Genomic DNA, 22,206 nt, shown 5'->3' with positions numbered 1-22,206 from the left:
ATAACATATTATTATAAATTATTATTGTATATAAATTATTAAGATTTGCATTATGATGTCATTTTTATGACAATTAAGCCCCGTTCACACCAAGAACGATAACTATAAAGATAACGATATTAGCGTCCACACCAGCGAACGATATCATCTGTTTATTCTAAGCGCACATGCGTCTGTCACTTTAAATTCTTGAGCTCGTTACAGCAGGATGGATTCTGATTGGCTGTCAGTGTTTTATCGTTCATAAGCTGGAAAAAAATCGTTTTGAAAGTGATTACAACGATATCATTCCTCTGTATCGTTATCGTTATAGTTGTGGTGTGAACTATGCTATTCTTTAATATTGAGAACGATTTTTAGAACTATATCTTTATCGTTATCTTTATAGTTATCGTGCTTCGCGTCCGGTGTAGACACAGTGTAACATTGGTTTTGCTTTGTTTTTTGCTGTGTGGGGCGGAGCTATCAAAATAGGGGTGAGACCCTTTTGGGGTAGGGGCGTGTTTGTTTTGGTGATTTCAAATGTCAACATTGGCTACCAGAAATCGCTTACCCCACCTTTTACAAAAAACGTTTCAACAGTTTTAATTTTAGTTTTTGGTTAACGAAAATAAGCCTGGTTATCACACTATGTTTGATTTTGTGTTTGTTACCAGCTGGTAGTATCTCCATCAGATGAAGCTGGTGTTGGCGGAACTGTCTCATGGCTCTCTGTCTTCGCAGACACACTTGATGACGTAATTCTTCTTCTGCGCGTTGTCTATCAGTGTGTTCCTGTTGTCGTCTGCGCTTTTCCCTATTGCACAAAGATAAATCTCATTTACCAAATATAGTGTCCATAAATGGTAAATTTCTTAATTTCACAGAGAGACTGACTGAATTGTTTTCTTACCTGAAGCTGCGCTGTAATTTGCTGACCGCTCTGGGGAGTTTCCTCAGTCTTTTTCTGGTCTGATGGGCTCTCCAGGCCGCCTGGATAATACAAGCTGCTCGCACATACTCCTCAGATGACTCCTTTATTTATATACAGTATGTAGGGTAAAGAAATACATAGCAAACAATAAGAATACAAGAAAACCGCCAGTATAATTCTAAGTGATCATCAGAAAGATAGTGGAAAATGACGATATATTATGAGTTTTTAATGAAAGAAACCATAAAGAAATGGTTCATCCAAAAATTAACATTGGCAGAAAATTTACTCTCCCTCAGGTCTTCCAAGATGTAGATGAGTTTGTTTCTTTATTGAAACAGATTTGGAGAAATTTAGTGTTACATCCTCTGCAGTGAATGGGTGCCGTCAGAATGAGAGTCCAAACAGCTGATAATCTTGTGAAGTCAATATCTGCATGTTTGTAATAAACAAACTAATCAATTAAGATAATTTTCACTTCAAACCGTTGTTTCCAAATCTTCTATGCATAAAACAGTTCGATACGAATATGTCGGACTTTGATGTGAGAGGACAACAGGAGGCTTCATTGGAGGAAGCGTTATTATGGATAAAGTTTTTAAAGCCTTAACGATGGATTTGTTTATTACAAGCACACAGATTTTTGCTTCACAAGATGTTAACTGATGGACTGGAGTCGTGTGGATTACTTATGGATTATTGTGATGTTTTTATCAGCTGTTTGGACTCTCATTCTGACGGCACCCATTCACTGCAGAGGATCCACTGGTGAACAAGTGATGTATTGCTATTTTGGATTTCTTCATATCTGTTCTGATGAAGAAACAAACTCCTCTACATCTTGGATGGCCTGAAGATGAGTACATTTTAAGCAGATTTTCATTTTTGGGAGAACTATTCCTTTAACTATCATCATAAGTGGACTTAAAGGAAAAAATTAAATGCCACCAAATGTAAAATATGTCTACATTAAGGCATTTAGCAGACACTTTGAACTGGTGGCCACTGACCTTAGTGTCTCTCCATGGGACATCTGACCGCAAGTGATCAATAAGCTGATCCAGTACAGAGTCAAAGCCTTTACCACGCCAGTCTTTCACAGCCAAATCAGCCAAACCTGCAGGACCAAACATTGGACGACTGGTCTAAACACTCAGCAACTAAAACTTGAAGGTGCTCTGAGATCTAAAGAGTGCGACTGTACCTCTGTATCGCCTGTGAATGAGCTGATGGGTTGAGCTGCTGTGGTCCATAATTAGAACAAGGGTCTTTACAGCTGCTCTGCCAATCACAGGATTCGAGCTACTGGACATTTTATACACAATATCATCCATGATGTCAGTCAGAGCCCTGTTTCCCATCTCAGCTACAACAGCACTGCAGAAACATAGGGAGAGATAGAGGTATTTGAGTATTTGGATGTGAAGCAGTTACATGGATAAAGACTGTATTATGGACTAGGTTGTACCCGTTTGCCCTGAAGATATTGTTCCACGTGGTGACAGTAACAGTGGAGACGTCATCATCTTCACAGATTTGGATGTTCTCATAATGTTTAGATCCGAGTACTGAGAAGAGAATGCTAAAACATCAGTTTCATTTCAGTTCAAGCTAAAATCCATCTCTACAACACACATCTTGTGATGGTTAATTTGCTACATTTATAGAGGAAGTTGTTTACCATGATGAATGAGATGTGTATGAGCCCTGAGGAGCCAGCCAATCGAATCAAAGACTTTTCTAAATAAACGAATTATCTCATTATGTGCCTTGTCCTGTTAAAAAGAGAAATGAAATGATCTGGTTGGTTACAACTCAGCTAATAAAATTATGTTCTTAGAACTTTTTGCTAACATTCCCATTATTTATGAATGTGCTCTTAAAGTTCAAAACATCCATTTCTTTTTTTCTGGTTGAATGTTAGTGAAAACATGAAAGGAATGTTTATTATTTTCAAACATCATTTTGTTAAAGTTTCTTCTGAAACAAATAGTATGTTTTAATGTTAGACATACATTCAAGGTTCCTTGTAAAATCAAAATATAGCAATTATTATCAAAAGTCAGATATGAGAGAACTAGTTAGAAATAATGACAGGTGTTTAAAATTTGTATCACTCTGAAAGGGTTTATTTTGCATTAATAACTAGCTGACTGTACAATAAATAACCCAAACCTTGCTACTTGATGTTTTCTGTGATTCAGGAGACTGTAATATCTTACCTGCAAAGCTCTGTTCATTAGACGTTCTGCAAGAAAAAGAAGGCTTTCCATCACAGAAGGCAGAAAATCATGACTAAACACCTCCATGTCTCTGAAAGCACCCAGACCCACACAGCATGTGCTAGTTGGACAGAAACACGCTTTTAAAACTCTTGAGACTGCGAATGACAAAAGTACTCAGCTTGTATTTATATTTGAATACCTGAGGAGGTCTGCCATCTGTGTCAGAACCGCATAGCCTCCGTGAATCTTAGCTGGACTGAACTTCAGGGAAGAGGAGCAGTACTGCAGCACACCATGAGAGTAAAGACTCTGTTTACATGCCTCCAGATCCCTCTGATCTCCTAAAGACTTCCTGCCTACAAGATCTGTTCATGAAAGGAGTTTGAGTTCATTCATGTAGGAGATACATGGTTGTGTTCTAGGATAGCTGACATGTAACATGTATTTAATCTAAAACTATTTCAAATAATATTTTATACTTATTGTAAAATGAATGTACATGCCGTTTTATGAGCTTACATGAACTGAGAGGTTATATTCTGTATATCTTATAAAGCATTTGTCACACCGCATGACTATTTGGGTGAACTGCAAAAAAAAACTAACAGCTTAAAATAAACGAAATTCTACAGTGATAAATGTAGGGAAAGAGAGGACTTTCATTATATTTACCTTTTAATTTTGAAAGCACGTCGTTAACCTTGTTTTCAGATTTTTCTCGAGTGTCTGCGACCAGATCCTTCAGTTCTGGGCTAATTTTATCTCCTGATGGACCCATTGCGCTCACCAGCTCGGAAAAACGTGTTAGATTTCATATATAAAAACACACGTCGAACGTCAAGAGTTTATTTAGTTTATTACTTCTCATATATTCGGTGAAGATGTAACTTCCATGATTGTTCTGGTCAAGAAAAGCGACAAAACAGACGGCAACAGACAAGAGCCAGTTCAGTTTCTACGGTAACCTTACGTCATCACACTGCGACCCGTACATCGTGTTGAGAAAAGTTGTTTTGTTTTTTTTAAAGAATTTTTCACACATGATGTTGTATCATAACAATAATCGGTATTTTTGTTAAAATAAAAGACAAATTGACTGACTGTTGTGCATTTACCAACTCCAGCCAGGGTAAAAGCACAACTAGTGTGACGAATGATAACGTCTTGAATGTGTTTGTTTGGAATACATTTTTATTTTTTTGTGTTCATTAAATTTCCTAACTTATGTAATAGGCTAACGGTGGAAATTCAATGTTATAGCCTATTTATCGTATTGAGAAAAGTTGTTTTGTTTTTTTTAAAGAATTTTTCACACATGATGTTGTATCATAACAATAATCGGTATTTTTGTTAAAATAAAAGACAAATTGACTGACTGTTGTGCATTTACCAACTCCAACCAGGGTAAAAGCACAACTAGTGTGACAAATGATAACGTCTTTAATGTGTTTGTTTGGAAAACATTTTTATTTTTTTGTGTTCATTAAATTTCCTAACTTATGTTATATAGGCTAACGGTGGAAATTCAATGTTATAGCCTATTTATTTACCATAGAACTAGAAAATCCCGTTTGCTTTTTTAAAAATACACATTTAAACCTGTTTTTTTTTTTTACAGTCTTATGATTTAAACATAAGACTGAATCACTTACACACACACACACACACACACACACACTTCCTTCTTTTAATATATTTTGAAATTTTAACAAAACACCTTTTGTATAACAAATACTTCTCTTTTAAGCTTTTTGCATCAGGTTCAAGCTCGTCAAGCGAATTTGCTGCATTGACCAATAGAAAGCTGCTTGGTGAGCATTGCATTTAAGTTGTTTACTCAAATTTGTCACGTTGACAGAAAGTTGCTTGGTTTGAAAGTGACTTCTTTTTGAGCTGTGCTTCATACATCACTGCAATATTGACAATGGATGTTTTTGCCTCCAAAATTTCTAACAATAAGACTGAATCACTTACACACACACACACACACACACACACACACACTTCCTTCTTTTAATATATTTTGAAATTTTTACAAAACACCCTTTGTATAACAAATACTTCTCTTTTAAGCATGCATTTTACAACATAAATTTCAAACGTTTAAATATATTTTGGTCATTCAAAATATACCTTAGGCTATATTGTGCAATGAACGTGCAGACCCCCAAAATAACCTTTGTTGTTGTTGTTGTCGTTGTTTTGTCCAATTTACTGTTTGTGACGTGAAAAGCACACAATTGAACAAAAATGGACATAGCATTCCTTACTTTAATCTTTAAATGTATTTATCAGAATTTTATATTGAACCATTCTGAAAAATCTGTCAAATAAAAAAATCTGTCATTACGTTTTTGAACATGTTTTTGTTTTGATTATTGTTGAAATTTTTCAAATAGAATTATGTAAATATTGTACAAAATATATACAGCAGTTCTTGAAATTAGGTTTCAACTAAATGTATTTCAAAACGTATATTTTATATACCCTAACAAATATGTTTCAATCTGTAATTTGGCTAGAATTATTTTTCGTATGGATTGAATTTATGTGAATTACTCAAAGAAATCCATGTTTCATTGCACCCGTCATAGACGTGTGAGACACTTTTAGAACATTGAGCGCGAGACAATACAGATGCGCTACATACATTTTCAGTTGATTTTTAATTATTTAGGGGAATGTTTCTGTCCCCTAGGTTGATTTTAACATCAACATCTAACATTTTCAAAACACAAAGAATCGCCATGAACATTCAATAATTACTTAATATTTTATTTCTATTTGATTAAAACAAGTTTTTGGTTCATGTGCTCCTCTTTAGATCGGGGGTCTCTACAGCACTTCCTCTACTGTCCCGTAGAGAAGCAGGGTCTTCAGGAGCCCCGCACCAACAGCCCTAATGTCCTCTCCACTGAGGATCATCAGGTTCAACCTCCTCCAGCTCAAGCCTCCAACAGTAAATTCACTTTATGTACTTTGTCAAAAAATGTTCATGTTATTTGTCAACATCAGTATTTTAGTTTAAAATAAGTACAAATATTCTAAATAATAGACAGCCAATTACTATTTATTAATTAAAACTACAGGTGTGATAATTATGAGAACAATTTTATTATGATTTACTGTTTTCTACATAAAATCATCCTTCATAAGGTAAAGAACATTCTGTGAAAATGTAACCTTGGTAACTTTAATATTGACTGAGTAAGACCATGGCAAAGATTTAAATCATAGTGAAATTAATAGTTGAAATCAAACTTTGATGCTTGTTATCTCATAATTAGATTTTGAGACTTTAGCCTGGATTTCACAGAGAGGGTCACATATACATTAGTTTGAGAAATCTGTAAAAAGTGTTCCTGACATGGCTGAGCCAGAGTAATGTACCAGTACCAGTACCAGAGTATCTAGGCTTTCCTGGTCCCAGCACTCCATTACTGTCCAACTAATTGACTTCTGGTACAGGAACCTTCTAAAAAATTCCGCCTATAAGACATTCTTGGGTATACATTGTGTCTTAAACCTGTAGTTTGCAACAAATTCTAGTGGCCAGTTACACCATATCTCAATATGCATTCTTCTTGTAACCAATCAAAAAACTATTTTCTTCAGGCACAGAACTCTATTGCCCTCGTAAGTGTCAAATACCATTGGAAAACCTGCAACTGTGTGTGGAGACCCTCCAGACAACAGTGACTTAAGGCAGCAATATTTGCATATGGCAATATTACTTGTCTAGGGGTGTTTAAATAATGTTTCAGAGGTTCCTGATGTGATACCAGACAGAACTGGTGCACCACTTCAAGAGCTTCTCAATTAGCTTAGCATCTTGCAGGCTGATGCAAGTCAACGCCATCCCTCAACGCCTTAGCATCTTGCAAGGCGGGCAATGTTTCTGCCACAGTCAACCAGGCTTGGCTTTACTCAGCCTAGAGCTCACTGTTTTAGCCACCCAGTCCTATTGATTCCTGTAATGGCCATCCTGGAGGTACCTACAAGTATGAACTCCCCCTCTCAGAACTCCCTGTCAGTCATTCCAAGCTCCCTTTCAAAGCCACCCCAGTTGCAAGGATTCTTAGCTGCTCTAATGGTTCCTACCATGATTCGAAGCAGATCTCTTCATTTCATGAGTCTGCCCTATAGAGCACTTTTTAGGTTTACCTAGAGTATTGTTAAAAGCGCTATATAAATAAAGGTGACTTGACTTGACTCCCTGCCATGACCGTCCAGTTTGCTGTAAAACATGTTCCTGCCACATCCGAGCCAGAGCCGGTTCCCAAAGCCAGCGCTCCCTAGTTCCAGTGCTCGGTATCAACACTATCCTCAACGGAGCACTCCCTCAAGGGTGCCTGCCTACAGTTCCTGACAAAACCGTTCCTGTCACACCAATCCTAGAACTCTCCATCTAGGCCATCCTAGTCCCAGCACTCCCTAATCTTATATCTGTTTTTGTTAGAGCTAATTATGGTACAGAAAATACATAAAAATAAAATTTGCCAAAATAATGCGGACATAAATCAAGCTCTTTGCTACCTTATGTTCAATAGCACAATGAGATGAGTCTTAACACATTGATGATTGATTTCTTAACTAGTTTACTATTAAGCTTATCAAAGACTCTCCCTCTCTCTCTCTACTTTAACATTTATAAAAAAGGAACATAGATACCTTTTATTTAAAAAAAAAAAACTGCGTGACAGACTTCTTCCCAGTTTTCAAAACATTACATCAGTGTGCTTTTGGTTAATAAACTCAAATAACATCTTTATTTTCTTACTGTCTCTTGGCACCTAGCACCACGTGAGTTTCAGTTACTGAATTTCCTAACACGACCTTGGAGGATTTTATGAATTTAATAAACCTTTTAATAGATTTCTAGAAGTTCAGGAGTCCCTAATAATTAAAGCAAGAAAATAAAAACAATGCTTGGAAGATCAAAAAGGAAGTTGAACACTCACATTCATATGCAAAATTATTCAAACACAATAAATGAAGAGTTTAATATCAGCTTTGTGAATGTATAATGTTAAAATACAGGACAAACTGTACCCTGTATGGATTTAATATGGAACATTTCTAGTATTATTCAAGACTGAATCCTAGCGAGCTTAGGACCAAAGAAAAAAACATCACTGAGAAATTTGATATTTCACATAATAATTTAATAAAAAAAATAGAGACATTTAAAAACATCCACTAATTACATATAATCAAATTAAAAACACAATACAGACATTGTCATACTGACTTATTTCTTTAGATCAACTCTCAGGGTCTTCTGCAGACTTTCTATGCTGGCATCTAGTGCGGCAAGCCCGTCCCTGAAATTCTGCTCATCCTGTGTGTTAAACGTGGACCAGGAGTTTATGCTCCAATCAGAGGCTAAAGATTTAATATCACACGAGGAAAAGGTGTTCTCCGTCACTGAAGGGTGTCCAGTGGATGCTGACTGAACACCCATCCTTAGGCATCGACGGGCATGTTGGGATTGCACTAGATGATTGTTCAGGTCCTTATTTTTCTGATTTAAATGTAAGGCCATGCCATGATGATCTGAAACGTAATCTCGGCCATCATTCTTCACATCCTGAACGTGAAGCCCATCTGAGATGTCCAGCTTTTCAAAAGCACGGCCCATATATTTCAGGCCTACATGAGCATCCACATCTTCCCTTTGATTCTTGGATGTTATCAGCTCATTACACTGAGTGAGTGGATTACTATGAGCAACTCCTGAGGCAAGCTGCACCACTGAAGTCTCTCTTAAAGGGGCAAACATTGTTCGTTTCTGCTCTTCTAACTGAGACACATTCTCAGCTATGGTTTCCAGGGTTGGTTTGCGTATATATGGAGAGCAGACTGGCATAAAGTTCTCTTTTCCACCATCAGTCTGACCAGGAGAGGTTGGTTGTAATGTCTGGGACCTACAGTAAACTCGGTGGGGAGGAGAGGCCTGTTCGATGCCCTCCAGGGTCTGAAGGTAGGTCTTCACAGAGTTTGAAAGTTTATCTGAGACAGCGGACTCCCTCTGTGCATTTTCATGCAATTCCAGAACACTCTTGGTAAGCTGAGAGTTTGGTTGACACAAGTCCAACTGATGAGAATATTTGCTGGTGTCTTTTGTTTGACTTATCTGCAGATTTCTGTGTGCATGAAAAAAAAACAGCATTTGACCTACATATTCGGTTATATGCCACATTCTCTAAATTACATTTGAAAGTGTAATTTCATTGTAGTTTAGATGAGTGGCACTCAAGCCAGAATTTAAATTACATCAAGTGGCACAAAGTACAGTATCAAAATTGCTTATTCTACAGTACACACACAAAAAGGAGGGCTTGTCATGCAACCTGTCCATGTTAACATGTCTACTTTGGCTTTTAATCAAGTGACAGATGAATGTTCGTCAAAATAGAGTTTGACTGGATGCACATCCTTTAACTTCAACAACAAAACAGAAGCACTTTCTCCTCCCTTTTAAAAGTTGATCATCTTAACTATGTTTATTTGCATGTAGAATGATTTTTTTTCACTGCTCTCCATGACTCTATGAGAACATACCTAACCCACCGGTTTAGTTAGTTACCTGATGACTTCCTGCAGTCTGCTGATCTCTGTCTCCCTCTGCTGAAGGCTCAAAGTCAGTTCCATCTTCTCAATCTCATACTTTCCAAGTTTATTCTGGCAACTCTGCATTTCAGCTAATGCCTCACTCACCTCTGCAAGGGTAAGTAACTTGACAATTACTCACAGCATAAAGAAAAAGGCTTCAAATATGTATGTAAATTGAACAGCAGTCATGTTTTTTTAATATTAGTGAAATAAAGATATCTTGGAATGTGCAACAAATGTTATAATGCAGTCATACCTGTTAATATAATATCAATATAGTGATTATAAAAATCAATTCTAAGTTTGTTTTTTTGTTTTTTATAAAAATGCTAGACGGTTAACATATTTACTATACTATAATTTAAGAAAATAATAAATAAAACCAAAGTAACAATATAATATAACAAATACGGACTAAAGCATGATTTAAAGCTAAAAAACAACAGTCTAAAAGAATACTCTTACCCAGTCTTAGCCGGCTGTTCTCTAACTCACACAAGTCTTTGTGCAGCTTCAGGTCACTGTCTTTGTCCTCCATGGCTTTCTGTAGTCTCATGTTCTCCTGTTGCAGATCATCGAGCTCTCTACGGCTCTCATTTAACTGAGTTTGTAGATTGAGGTTTAGAGACTGTAACGCAACTACTGTAAAACAACCATGCCAACAAACTCAAAGGTTGTTTTCATACATCCACTTGGCTAGAAAATACAAGGCTAAATTCTAAGAACATATACATATTTGTACATTTACTCTGTCATTGATTTATTCGTTTCTAAATCAAGCCCTTAATAGACAGCATGAAGCCACTCACCCTCCATGTCGCAGGCCTCCGGCCTGTTCCGCCGTTCTGCTCTCTCTCTCTGTAATAACTGCTGATTGAGTATTCGCACACGCCTGGGAGTCATGCAAATGAATACAAATTAGACTTGTCAATTGAAGTGTGATTTATTACGATAAAAATAAAAGGATGAAAATTTAAAGGGGTCATATGATGTTGCTAAAAAGAACATTATTTTGTGTATTTGGTGTAATGAAATGTGTTTATGCGGTTTAAGGTTAAAAAAAACACATTATTTTCCACATACTGTACATTATTGTTTCTCCTCTATGCCCCGCCTTTCTGAAATGCGTCGATTTTTACAAATCATCGGTCTGAAAAGCGAGGTGTGCTCTGATTGGCCAGCTATCCAGTGCGTTGTGATTGGCCGAATACCTCAAGCGTGTGACAGAAATGTTATAATATCCTGAGGGGCTGTAGGGCGAGTGCGATCTCAGCCTGGAAGTTGGTGCTGCCCACCATGACAGGAAGCAGTGATGCCGTGTCCCGGCGCGACGAGACAAAACCAGTAAAACCCATTATAAACGAGGCATTTGTTGCATCCAGTGGGGAAATAATTACTGATTATAATGACTTATACTGTCTTTTTTCGAGTTGCATTGCATCGCGCCGCGTAAACATGACCATGCGAACATAAACGCGTGACCATGTCTGAATTTGTGATCGGAGAAATGACAAACAACAATCCCTACTCTACACTGCTCAAAACTCGCGTTTGAATCATCAGTGGCAAATTCTTTAAATATGAAAACGTACTTACAATCTGTGAGTCAGAACAGCCGGCATTGTAGTCTACTCTCCCAGGATCAGGAAACAGTCCTCCATAAAATGCGCCGCACACATCTGAATATTTGGGTTGAAGTGTTCTGGAACAGTGTTGTAAATATAACTTAACCACTGATTTCTAGTCGTGTCCTCTTTTGGAAGGCCAAACAAAGTATTTTCGCTTTCACAACGAAACACAGCGTCTTCACAACATGGCGGCAGCGGTGGCACCAAAACAATAAAGTTACACCTTCTTTCTTTGCGGTTATACCTTCTTTCTTTGAGTGAACGTTTGGGCGGTGTTATGCAAATCTTCCCACACAGTGAGGTAGACATGTGGGGGCATGTTTGAACGAGGCGTTTTAGGAGGGCGTGGACGAGTCTTAACTTTTATAAAGAATATCTCTTTGGGTTTGAGTCTTTGCAACTTTAGGGATTTTATCTATTCACGAACAGCTTGTAACACTCCAAAGAGAAAGGAAAACTTGAAATCGCATCATATGACCCCTTTAACATAATTAATCTGCATAATCAAGCTTATGTCCAATGCCATGCAATATATTGACTTCTAAGGTCGCTTTTTGTATGCTATTCAATGCTTTTTTGCCACAGTAAAGACTCTGAATTAACTTGATTTGGAGGCTTTTCTCAACACATACTGATAAATCTGATTAGTTTTTAGTTTAGATTAATTAATTGGCATGTATCATGTAATTAATTTAATTGCAGTTTTATATTCTATTATGCAGTAGTTGTTAGTATTCTATACACTCTTCAAGTCACTGACCTTCGCAGCTGTACGTTCTCACTCCTGAGGGGCTGTAGGGCGAGTGCGATCTCAGCCTGGATGTTAGTGCTGCCCACCATGACAGGAAGCAGTGAGACGCTCTGCTCCACCTCAGAGATCAGCCGCACAGCATCACTGTCTGCACAGAAGAGTGAACGATAATACCATGTGAAACTAACACATACTCTGCTCATCGGCCAAGTTTCTAGAATCTGCAAAACCAGCAACTCAATCCTTGGGTGATCTCTGACAGTCCAGTATTTTATTATGTTACAGAAAGTGAATTAGATAACCATGGTTTCAGCTTTCATTAATCAGATCTAGAGATCAGGACAGAGGGAAGAAAGGAAGACATCCCGGTAATAAGAGCCTGACAACAACAATATACACAGAGAACAAGAGAAATTTTAAAAGATATGTCGACAAATGTCTCATTGTTTTTGTCCTGTATGATGTACTTTTTGTTCCACAGAAGAAAGAACATCATACAGGTTTGGAACAACAAAAGTGTATGTACAGTAAATAACAGAATTTTTTATAGATTTGCTAAATCTAATATGATATGAAAGAATTAAAGATGAATGGAAAGTCAAAGCAAGGAAAAGAAAAGAAATCAAATATTCTCACCCTGATTAGCAACTAAAGTCTTCAGCTCTCCCAGCAGATATTTAACAGTCATCACTTTCTGTGTGGTTTTCTCTGGACTGGTGGGTTTGGCATTGTGATTTAGAACAGTTAATTTCTCACAGCTGATGTCTCTGACAGGTGTAGTGTCCATCCCATCTTTTATGTCATCCTCTGCATTAGTACCACTTTCTTTAGAACAGATCTCCTGCTCCTGGTCATTGCAAATAACTAGTACTGATCCATTTGGATCAGGTTGAGGCTGGCTGACCTGGGGCTGGTTGGGCACCTGTGTTGTTATCACTGCAGATGAGGGACAGGTTGAGGACCCAATGGATGATGCCAAAGGGGCACTTGGCTCTACAGATCCCACCTGATGATGAAGCACCTATATTATTAGAACCATCAATGAAAGTGCTAATTCAGTACAATTAGGTCAATTAAACATTTTACACATACAGCATGTGTATTCAATAATGAGGAATAATCCGAACCAAGAAAGTTACCAGGACAATTCAAAAGTTTGTGGTCAAGTTTAATGCTTTAAGATTAATACTTTTATCCAGCAAGTATGAATTCAATTAATAAAACATGAAAGTAAAGACTTTCACATTATTACAAAATATTACTATTTCAATTAAACACTGCTCTTTTGAACTTTCTAATCATCAAAGAATTTAATTCTTGAAATGTATCACGGTTGTCAACTGTTTTCAACACTGATAATACAAAATGTTTCTTGAGCACCAAATTAGCATATCGTTTCATTCTTTTATCTTAAATTATTTTAATCTTTAATTATTTAAGTGTTATTTGTATAGTTTCTGAAGGCTCATGCAACACTGAAGACTGGAGAAACCGCTGTTAAAAATTCAGCTTTTCTATCACAGGAATAAAATATATTAAAATAGAAAACATTATATTTTGAATTATAATAATATTTCCCAGTATTACTGTTTTTACAGTATTTTTAATTTGAGAAAATGCAGCCTTGGTGAGCATAAGAGACTTATTTGGGGGAAAAAAATAGAATGGTATTGTAAGTCTGACACATATGAACAGTACATAGGCCAGAAAGCTAGTGTATACTGTGCAAATGTTATCTGTGTGAAATTCTGTGGTGATAGGTTTATGTTCAGTTATATTTACATTTACATTTAGTCATTTAGCAGACGCTTTTATCCAAAGCGACTTACAAATGAGTTATAATAATAAAACAACAATATATTGACTTCCACGTGCTTTACTCATCTTAATTTGGGTGATTTTGTCAGTAATATATATATATATATATATATATATATATATATATACACACAGTTTATAGGAAATGTAATTAAAATGATTTTTATACATTTTAATGGATCAACAGCTCTCACTGTTTGCATAGTGGATTATAGTGCAGTAAACATACAGGTTCACTGTGAGCTGATCCAGGTCTCTGAGGGCTCAGTGCAGGTGTGGATGTAGTCAGCCGACAGTTAAATACAGTGGATTTGTAAACCTGACCTGCAAACAGAGAGAGTAAACATTAATTACATTTTCATTTACTAATTATATTTACTACGTTAAGAGTCATTATACTGTGTGTTAGTGAGTCTGGAATATTACAGCTAGCAGCAGGCTGAGAGTAAGCCAGTGGAAGTGAGTTTTGCTGTTCATGTTCTGCTTGCGTTACAGGGGTCAGTCCTGAAGGATGATCCTGTGACACTTGTGCCCGTCTGATCCCAGGGTCCTGATCACGACGCCCAGCTGAACTCAGGTGACAACTGGCAGATGGAATCGTCTTCTGCACTGGAGCTACAGTAAGAGAAGAACAATATGTTGTGATCTTGAAGTATCTGTGCTTCTGAAAATGACTTTAACAATAATGACCTGTTTCTACTGCGGCATTCACACAAATTGTCCTAAGGATTTTACAACAAAGGATGGAAATAGGAAGACTGACAAATGTGTCATATTTTAAAAACAGGTATAAATTCTTGCAGAACTTCTTTTGATAAGATAAAAAAAAAGGTACAATATATTTGAGGACATTACCTGGCCTTTTGTTTGCATGTATAGCTGTGTTTGTCTTCTTCCCATGCCTTTTCTTGTCAGTTTCCATTTTTCTTGATACATTTTTGGGTTTGGATTTGAAGGTGCAGGTTTTTGTTCCCTGTGGTTTGGGCTTTGATTCTGTTGTGGGAAGATTATTGATCTCATCACTACTCAAATACTAAACATAGAAAATGTATGGATTTTGTAAATACAATACCTGCTTGTTCAGCTTGAAGTATCCCACTGAGTAAAGCAGCACATCGGTCGAGTCCCTTGTGTATCGTCGTCACCTGGATGCAATTTTCAATGTGAAAGAATGTCACAGAAGCTTAAAAATTATTATACCGATTTTCAGTTCTGTTCAGTTTATACACTACTACTTCTGGTATGTGGCTGCTTTACCTGATCTTCAGAGTCTGTAGAATAAAGAGAATATGCTGGTTCTAGAGGAGGAACACATCTCCCAGCAACCCTAAACCAGACACCATTTCTGTATGTCAAATGTTTGTTTCAACTATTTAGAAGTTTTTCTTCTAAAGGATTTCTGTTATCCAGTCTGTTACCTTTTCTTGTGTATCTGTCCACGTCCAGAGGCTGTCAGTCTGCCTGTTGAGATCACCTGCAAAACATAATTTGCTTAGTGATAAAACAAAACAATGTACAATAACTTATATAATATAAATAATAGCTTGCAACCACTACCTTTGGTCTTGATACTCCCTGTCTTGCCATACTTGATTAAATCTGCAAAATTCACCAAGTGCACCTACCTAGCAACAAATATTTATTTTACCAAATGTCAAATCAAACTGCACTCATCTAAAAACTAAGGAATGAAAAGCAAAACAAACCGCTGCTGTTACAATCATCACCAGTAGTTCAGTTTGCGTTCAAAACGGAAGCTGAGTGCCGTGGACCAATAGGAAAACAGTCAATTTTAATCTGTGGATTTCATTGGTGGATTACAGTAAAAAAAAAAAATCAAACCTGTCATCTATTGGCCTCGGACTATGTCAATCAAATGAGCACTAGCCATTCAGATTCCTCAGGTTTAGCCAACGCCATTACGGCTTCAGACGCCAAAAAAGGTGTTTCTATGGAGATGGTATGGCAGAATAATCAGTTTGATATTTCGCGGTTCTGTAAAATGATATTCCAGCGTGTCAGTTCTAGAATTAACCTACTTTTTATTTGTATTTTTTGCTTTTAATACTTTTTATACAGTAAGTTAAATAACTTATTTTATTTTTATTTCCAGTATCTTAAATAGTTAATATGTTAGCACAAGTAGGCTCATGTAGTTTTCATTTAATTCTAGTGAAATGAAATCGGTCAGCATAAGTGGTCCACCATATTTCAGAGCAGAGTGCGAAATACCCTGCATTACATCAAGTCTTGTGAGAGAACAAGTAAGCTAAAAGCACTGAACGCTATTTTAGACAGGGGTGTTTATTGCCTCCTGGGTAATGGGTAATGGGTAGATGAGGTTACAGTCTGTTCTCTTCCTCTCGTTATCCCATTAAATTCTCATCCAAAACACAGTTTACCACAATTGATTAAATCAGACACCCTCACCATGCCATAAGCCTTCCTGTGATGAAAGAAATCATAGAGCTTTTCAGAAGGGAAAGGGGACCACAAACTATTCTTAAACCGATTTATTAGACAAAAAATAATGAATCAGGATACGTTTTTTATGGATTTAGTTTGATTGTTTATAAAGTTATCTATCTTTGAACAACTACATCTGTAAAATTCACTTATATATATATATTTTAAAGATGTTTATATTATACAAGGTATCCAGATAAGAGAGTGCCATCTCATCCTGGGTCTGTGAAATCTCTCTCTGTAAGATAGATGCTACAGGTCACAGAACATCTCAAATGGCAAACATACATCAGAGCACACAGGATCATTGTTCAGATGTGGCATGAGCCATGGCATTTCGATATATTATTATTTAATTTGATGTAAATCATGAATTCACTTGTTTATGTTTTATTCAGATTCAGCTGTAATTCAGAGTCAAGAATATGATCACCTTTGCATGCCCAGCAGTGAAAGTTTCAGGTTTGAGATCCATTAAATCAAGCATAGATCGAGCACTTTTCATTAGACCACTGCTCTGAAGATCTCATTCTCACAAACTTTCCCCTGCATACTCTGAAGAATATAAATTCTTCCTTATGAATGTTTGATGACTTATAGATTTGTGTTCTGCTTTCTCAGCAGGTTAAGTAAATCTACATAAAGTGATGTGAAGCTGTTCGTTTTGATCCTCACAGCGCTGCCTACTCAATGTTTTCCAGCTGGGTTTTGATGACATCCTTCTGGAGGGATGATCACCTGCCTTGGTGTAAGAACCATTATAAAAGACAAATCATACACCAAGAATCAATCCATCTGATACAGGTTAATTTAATAATAGCAAAATTAGACAAATGAAGTATGTCTACTAGAACACTGCATGCTTTCAAATTAATTGCTTGCACACAGAATTTAAAAAATGTGAATAATTTTTTCTGTTGTTGTATCATTCCTTCTAACAACCACTGAGGCCTCTATGAAACCATATTTCCTCAAGAGGGCAGCATTTCACCATCTGCGAGCACGTTTTCCTCACATAGCCTCAATCTTTCTAAGAAAGCGTTTGTCTGTCATAAATGAGCCTATTTTCAAAAATAGTGGAGTGTTCCTTTAAGTTATGTAGAAGACAGATTAATCATTTTAATATTATCTTACAAATCAGCAAGTCATGTGGTAATACAATCATTCAGTATGTCGGCATTTGTTTTCGCAGATGTTGAATTCACCCTGTGCAAAATCTGAATCACAGGAAGACCAAATTTCCTGGTTAGAGTCGACAGGGCTATTTAACTTCCAGAAACAACACAATTGTGCCCACGCTCAAGCATACTTTTGATTTCTAAACAAACATTCTCATTCGTAAGGGGGTGTGGAGATTGACGGTAGTGCTACTGGCATATTCTCACCAAACTAAATAATATTGTTACAACTAGACTTAACATTTTTATAGACTGTACTATGAACCTGATAATAGGCCCTACAAGTGCCACAATGAGACAATACAGTAATATTATGTGTACGTTACTATATAAGAATAATCATTCAAATGTCTCTAGGCCTGCAGGTTATTTCCTGTTAATTTGAGGAACAAAGTAGGCTACTCGAACTAGTCTGTGTTTGCAGGTTTCATATTATTTATTTATTTATTTTTGCTAATTTTAAGTGGAGTTGTGTGGTTTTGCCTCCAGCACTTATGAGCGTTTTCGCTTTAAAAAAGGTCACTCCGGAGCAGGGTTTCTCTCAGCAGCACAGCAGAGAGTGGAAAATGGAACACCTGGAGTGGATTTAGAGCTTGGATTTGGAGTTGAGAGGAGAAATCTAGCTCCGCTCCACTCATATGTGCTCCAGACCATGAAGCTTTGGTTTCTTTTTTGGAACCATTTTCGTTCATGACTAAAAAAAAGAACGATATTAATTGTTTATAAAAAAATACAAATTGTTAAGCAATATAATTCCTTAATATAATAAATATTATATAATAAATGTATTACATAGTGTAACAATCTATAAGTTCTCACTGTTTGTGTGATACCGTTTAAATCTATTTACAAAAATTATAATTTCACAGAATATCTACTAATGTTACTTTTAAAGAATAACATGACCAACATTTTATTTAAACAACGATATTCAGTGAACAAAATAACCACTTTTATAGAAATCTGCAAATAAGTTTTAAATGGGGTTCCAATGATAAAAGCATCCTAACAGACCGCGATTCGTTGATTCTAATTAGTAAGCATCCCTTTAACAGGACCGTATGGTGATGGTTGGTGTTCTCCGGCCTCTTGAAAAATACACGCCCCATTATTAGGAAGCGCTTGAGCGCATCAGGAGGACAGATTGGTCCAGTTCTCCACGCTGCGCCACAATAAAGAACCTCTTTCGCGCTAGTACGATTGTATATACCTCTATAACAGTCGTTGCATTAGCTGCATTGTTTCATCTGTAATAGTGGGAGGCTGGAGCATATCGTGGGAGGCAGTTTGCGGTTCGCTCGGTCAGTGTGGGGAGCGCTGCCATTATATCCACTGGGTCACATCGAACGGATGGAGGAATATACTACGGGTGGAGGAGGAACGGATGAATAAGGGATTTTAAGAGACCTGCATTAACACTGCATACGCGTTTTTTATTTTTTTACGGCTCTCTCTATCGGGGTTCCCCCAGCAGTTGTCTTGCAGAGGCGGGCAAGCTTTAAACAATAGCGCCCCGAGGAGCGCTGGATACAGTATCGCTGAGCGCAGAACCTCGGGCATCATCATCATCATCATCATCATCATCATCATTCACTACTACGAGCGTTCACCAATGGAGACGGCCACGCGCTCTAGTGTTCCTCACACATAGATTACAAAGGTCCGTAGGTGTAAAATCTGACCATCATCATAACCGGCATTCGTGGAAACGTATCCTGCAATGATGAATTCTGCCGAGGCGGCTGAGGAAGGACCGAACGATCCAGATACGGAGCCGTTTTTCAAAACAGGTAGTCTTAATCAATTTTTTTTTTTTTTTTTTTTACATTGGATGTCAATGAGTTTATTTTACTCACTAGGTGCATCCATCCGCACATGCACTTAGAGGTTGCATTACAGAGTTAAACAGCATTAGAAGCTGTCAGATGTGTCCCATTATGTCCGAATGGCATAATTTAGCGGTCTGGATGTGCATCACACCCTTCACATATAGGGTATTGCATACATCGAGCCTGTGATGCATATGTGTGATAAAACTGCCATATTCCTCAAAATCCTGTGTGTGATGTTCATACATGCTTTGGCACGTTCAACGCCCTTACACTGCATGTCTGGGTTATTGTGCACAAGAGCAAGGAATCCCCCTGTAAATAGGATGCTACCTCACCTGTCATTTTTCTCACACCTTCAACACCTTCTCTAATTACATTACTATCACCTCTGGACGCGCCGCGCGGCGCGGCGGGCGCGGGAGTGGCTCAGCCTTTTGTCGGTCGTGACATTGATTCATGTTTCTGAAGCCTGTTGATTCAAACAAACAGCAGATAGTCTTAGTGCTGTACTTCTTTTTTCACGAGAAACAGAAAAGCTTTTTATTATGAGAAAAGGCAGCGTGGAGAGATGCAAGAAGGGCATCTACTCTTCTGCATCCAGCCAAGCCCCTGCTCATGTCCACCCTGACACCTCCACCAGCTGTGGTTCAGTGATTTTATTCACTTTTATGTACTAGAGATTCACCAGTGCATGAGCTATGACCCTTAAAACTGACCCACTTCTGGTAGCATAAGCCAATAATGCACATCTGTCTGTATGTTCCCTATGTAAAGCTCTGTGTGCGTCTGTGTTGGAATGTGAACATGCATCTGTCATATGTGAGTATGATATGGCCTGCATTAACTGTGTTTTGGGAATATATATTATGTGTCATTTGCATCTATCCTGCTGTGGTGCGGATGGTGTTTGTTTACATGTGAAGATCATACACTGTATTATACATATCAGTGTCTGCATAACGTACGGTTTATATAATGAACAGAGATGGCTAAACATATAGTTTCTTCTGTATATGGATAAGTGTTTAGGGCTAGTTGTCATTTTACACTCCTGTTAATATTTCTCAGCTTATATGTTTTGCTTTTGAGCATTTCCATCATTGTTGCACAGGTAAAAAGATACAGTTAATTTAACCCATATTGACCCACATTTGTGACAACATGCCCCAGTAGCGGGTCAAATTGTATGAGAAGTTGTCACACTGAGAATCTGCCATGATAGCACATTTAAACTGTTAAACAATTACTAAGTACAAAACATTTAATTCAAAAGCAAAAATGCAATATGTAACATACAGAAATATCCAAAATATTACCATTGTTATGTTTAATATACACCATAAATAGATATAAATAAATTGCATAAATTATATAAATTAAATAAATTGTATAAATTATAAATAAAGTATAAATTGCATAAAATTACAAAATTTGAAACACATGACTTGCTTGCAAATGCCTTTGTTGTAAGAAAGCCACATTTGAACCATTTTATTTATTTTTTAAATTGCATTCATATATTCATATGGATATTACATTAATGTATGTCAGTGTGGTTTACTGTGTTCACTTTTTATGCATCAGCTAGAAAAATATTATATTGGAATTTTAAACAAGAAGATAGAATTTATAAAAAAAAAATGTTGACTCCTAAAAATATATATATACTCAATATTTTTGTCATTTTGTTTTTTATTTCCAGTAGAAAAGTTCATTTTCTAAAATGAATGAAAAATGCTTTGAGATATTAAATCTTGTTTTTTCTTTTTTTTTTTTTTTTTTTTTAGAAAAAATCTAAATATAGTTTATATACAGTTTGTATATATGTAGAACGATAAAATATTTTTTGAATTCTGAAACATTTATCTAAATTAAGTGGGTTAAAAACAACAATTTTCATAAGTTTAAGGAAAATTTAAACTTCATTCAAAGGGAATCATAAGATCACTTAATTACATTTACATTAAATACATTTTTCACAGGCCCGGATTAACACAGTGTAGTGCCCTAGGGTGACCACATTTAAAGTGCACCCCCCCCAATGTTGTTCTACAAAACGTACATTTACTTATGTTTTTACAGGCACTAAAACGTACAATACAGACGTATTTTCAGCATCTGAACGTACAAATACTTACGTATTTTCAGCATATAAACATACAAAACTGACGTTTTGAATATAAAATATTTTTTGAATTCTGAAACATTTATCTAAATTAAGTGGGTTAAAAACAACAATTTTCATAAGTTTAAGGAAAATTTAAACTTCATTCAAAGGGAATCATAAGATCACTTAATTACATTTACATTAAATACATTTTTCACAGGCCCGGATTAACACAGTGTAGTGCCCTAGGGTGACCACATTTAAAGTGCACCCCCCCCAATGTTGTTCTACAAAACGTACATTTACTTATGTTTTTACAGGCACTAAAACGTACAATACAGACATATTTTCAGCATCTGAACGTACAAATACTTACGTATTTTCAGCATATAAACGTACAAAACTGACGTTTTGAATGAATCTTTATGAATATTGAAATCACGGCATTAATTGTATTATTGTTGTTGTTTTTAGTTGTCATATCAATAACCTTATGTTTTCAGTTGGTTTAGAGGATGTGTGCATCCGTATCGTCGTTATTTGACATCTGATTACACACACGATCTCTGCGTTTTTTGTTTGGGCGAGGAGCACGCGATGTCCTTGCGTGGGCAATCTGCGTTCACTGTGAGCGTTTTCCAATGAAAAAGCTCCGCTCTCATTTGTCTCTCTT

At 36.7% G+C, this 22,206-nt stretch overlaps 3 protein-coding genes across 6 annotated transcripts in view; 1 reads left to right on the top strand and 2 right to left on the bottom strand.

Annotated features, from left to right (window-relative positions):
* Positions 1–4,104, bottom strand: part of iqcb1 (IQ motif containing B1) — a 7,630-nt gene extending 3,526 nt beyond the window's left edge. For both annotated transcript variants that reach the window (XM_016510385.1, XM_016510386.1), the window contains exons 1-9: positions 3,811–4,104; positions 3,338–3,503; positions 3,136–3,256; positions 2,595–2,688; positions 2,382–2,481; positions 2,118–2,290; positions 1,924–2,030; positions 893–1,014; positions 654–796 (exon numbers count right to left, since the gene is read on the bottom strand). In XM_016510385.1, the coding sequence (XP_016365871.1) occupies positions 654–796; positions 893–1,014; positions 1,924–2,030; positions 2,118–2,290; positions 2,382–2,481; positions 2,595–2,688; positions 3,136–3,256; positions 3,338–3,503; positions 3,811–3,916 (1,132 nt within the window). In that variant the 5' untranslated portion in view covers positions 3,917–4,104. The remainder of the gene's footprint in view (positions 1–653; positions 797–892; positions 1,015–1,923; positions 2,031–2,117; positions 2,291–2,381; positions 2,482–2,594; positions 2,689–3,135; positions 3,257–3,337; positions 3,504–3,810) is intronic.
* Positions 4,105–8,327: 4,223 nt separating this feature from the next.
* On the bottom strand, positions 8,328–15,726 carry LOC107706670 (coiled-coil domain-containing protein 14-like). Of its 3 annotated transcripts, XM_016510458.1 has the most exons (14): positions 15,657–15,684; positions 15,508–15,575; positions 15,369–15,424; positions 15,208–15,277; positions 15,023–15,095; positions 14,806–14,943; positions 14,377–14,565; positions 14,180–14,274; positions 12,769–13,153; positions 12,142–12,280; positions 10,563–10,645; positions 10,219–10,395; positions 9,728–9,860; positions 8,328–9,284 (listed from the first exon to the last, which is right to left on the bottom strand). In XM_016510458.1, the coding sequence occupies exons 2-14, from the start codon at positions 15,535–15,537 to the stop codon at positions 8,390–8,392; spliced, it is 2,463 nt and encodes an 820-aa protein (XP_016365944.1). In that variant the 5' UTR covers positions 15,538–15,575; positions 15,657–15,684; the 3' UTR covers positions 8,328–8,389. The 3 variants fall into 3 exon arrangements, with proteins under 3 accessions (XP_016365944.1, XP_016365945.1, XP_016365946.1); XM_016510459.1 differs by having other exon boundaries at positions 10,219–10,392; positions 15,508–15,726; XM_016510460.1 differs by having other exon boundaries at positions 12,769–13,138; positions 15,508–15,725.
* A 3,099-nt stretch (positions 15,727–18,825) lies between these two features.
* The window catches only part of LOC107706669 (kalirin-like), an 85,946-nt gene continuing 82,565 nt past the window's right edge, over positions 18,826–22,206 (top strand). The window contains exon 1 of the mRNA XM_016510457.1: positions 18,826–19,384. Coding sequence (XP_016365943.1) covers positions 19,315–19,384 — 70 coding nt within the window. The 5' untranslated portion in view covers positions 18,826–19,314. The remainder of the gene's footprint in view (positions 19,385–22,206) is intronic.

The sequence above is a fragment of the Sinocyclocheilus rhinocerous genome, unplaced genomic scaffold (assembly GCF_001515625.1).
Source record: "Sinocyclocheilus rhinocerous isolate Xijiao unplaced genomic scaffold, SAMN03320098_v1.1 scaffold1285, whole genome shotgun sequence".
Taxonomy (NCBI): Eukaryota; Metazoa; Chordata; class Actinopteri; order Cypriniformes; family Cyprinidae; genus Sinocyclocheilus; species Sinocyclocheilus rhinocerous.
This window is presented reverse-complemented; position numbering and strand designations above follow the sequence as displayed.

Excerpts from the sequence above, each read along its gene's own strand:
- LOC107706670 (XM_016510458.1), bottom strand. The coding sequence starts at position 15,537 with ATGGCAAGACAGGGAGTATCAAGACCAAAG. Across the intron at positions 13,154-14,179 it reads GATCAGCTCACAGTGAACCT|GTGCTTCATCATCAGGTGGG; the intron begins GTATGTTTACTG and ends CTAATAATATAG. Across the intron at positions 9,861-10,218 it reads GAACAGCCGGCTAAGACTGG|AGGTGAGTGAGGCATTAGCT; the intron begins GTAAGAGTATTC and ends TTACCCTTGCAG.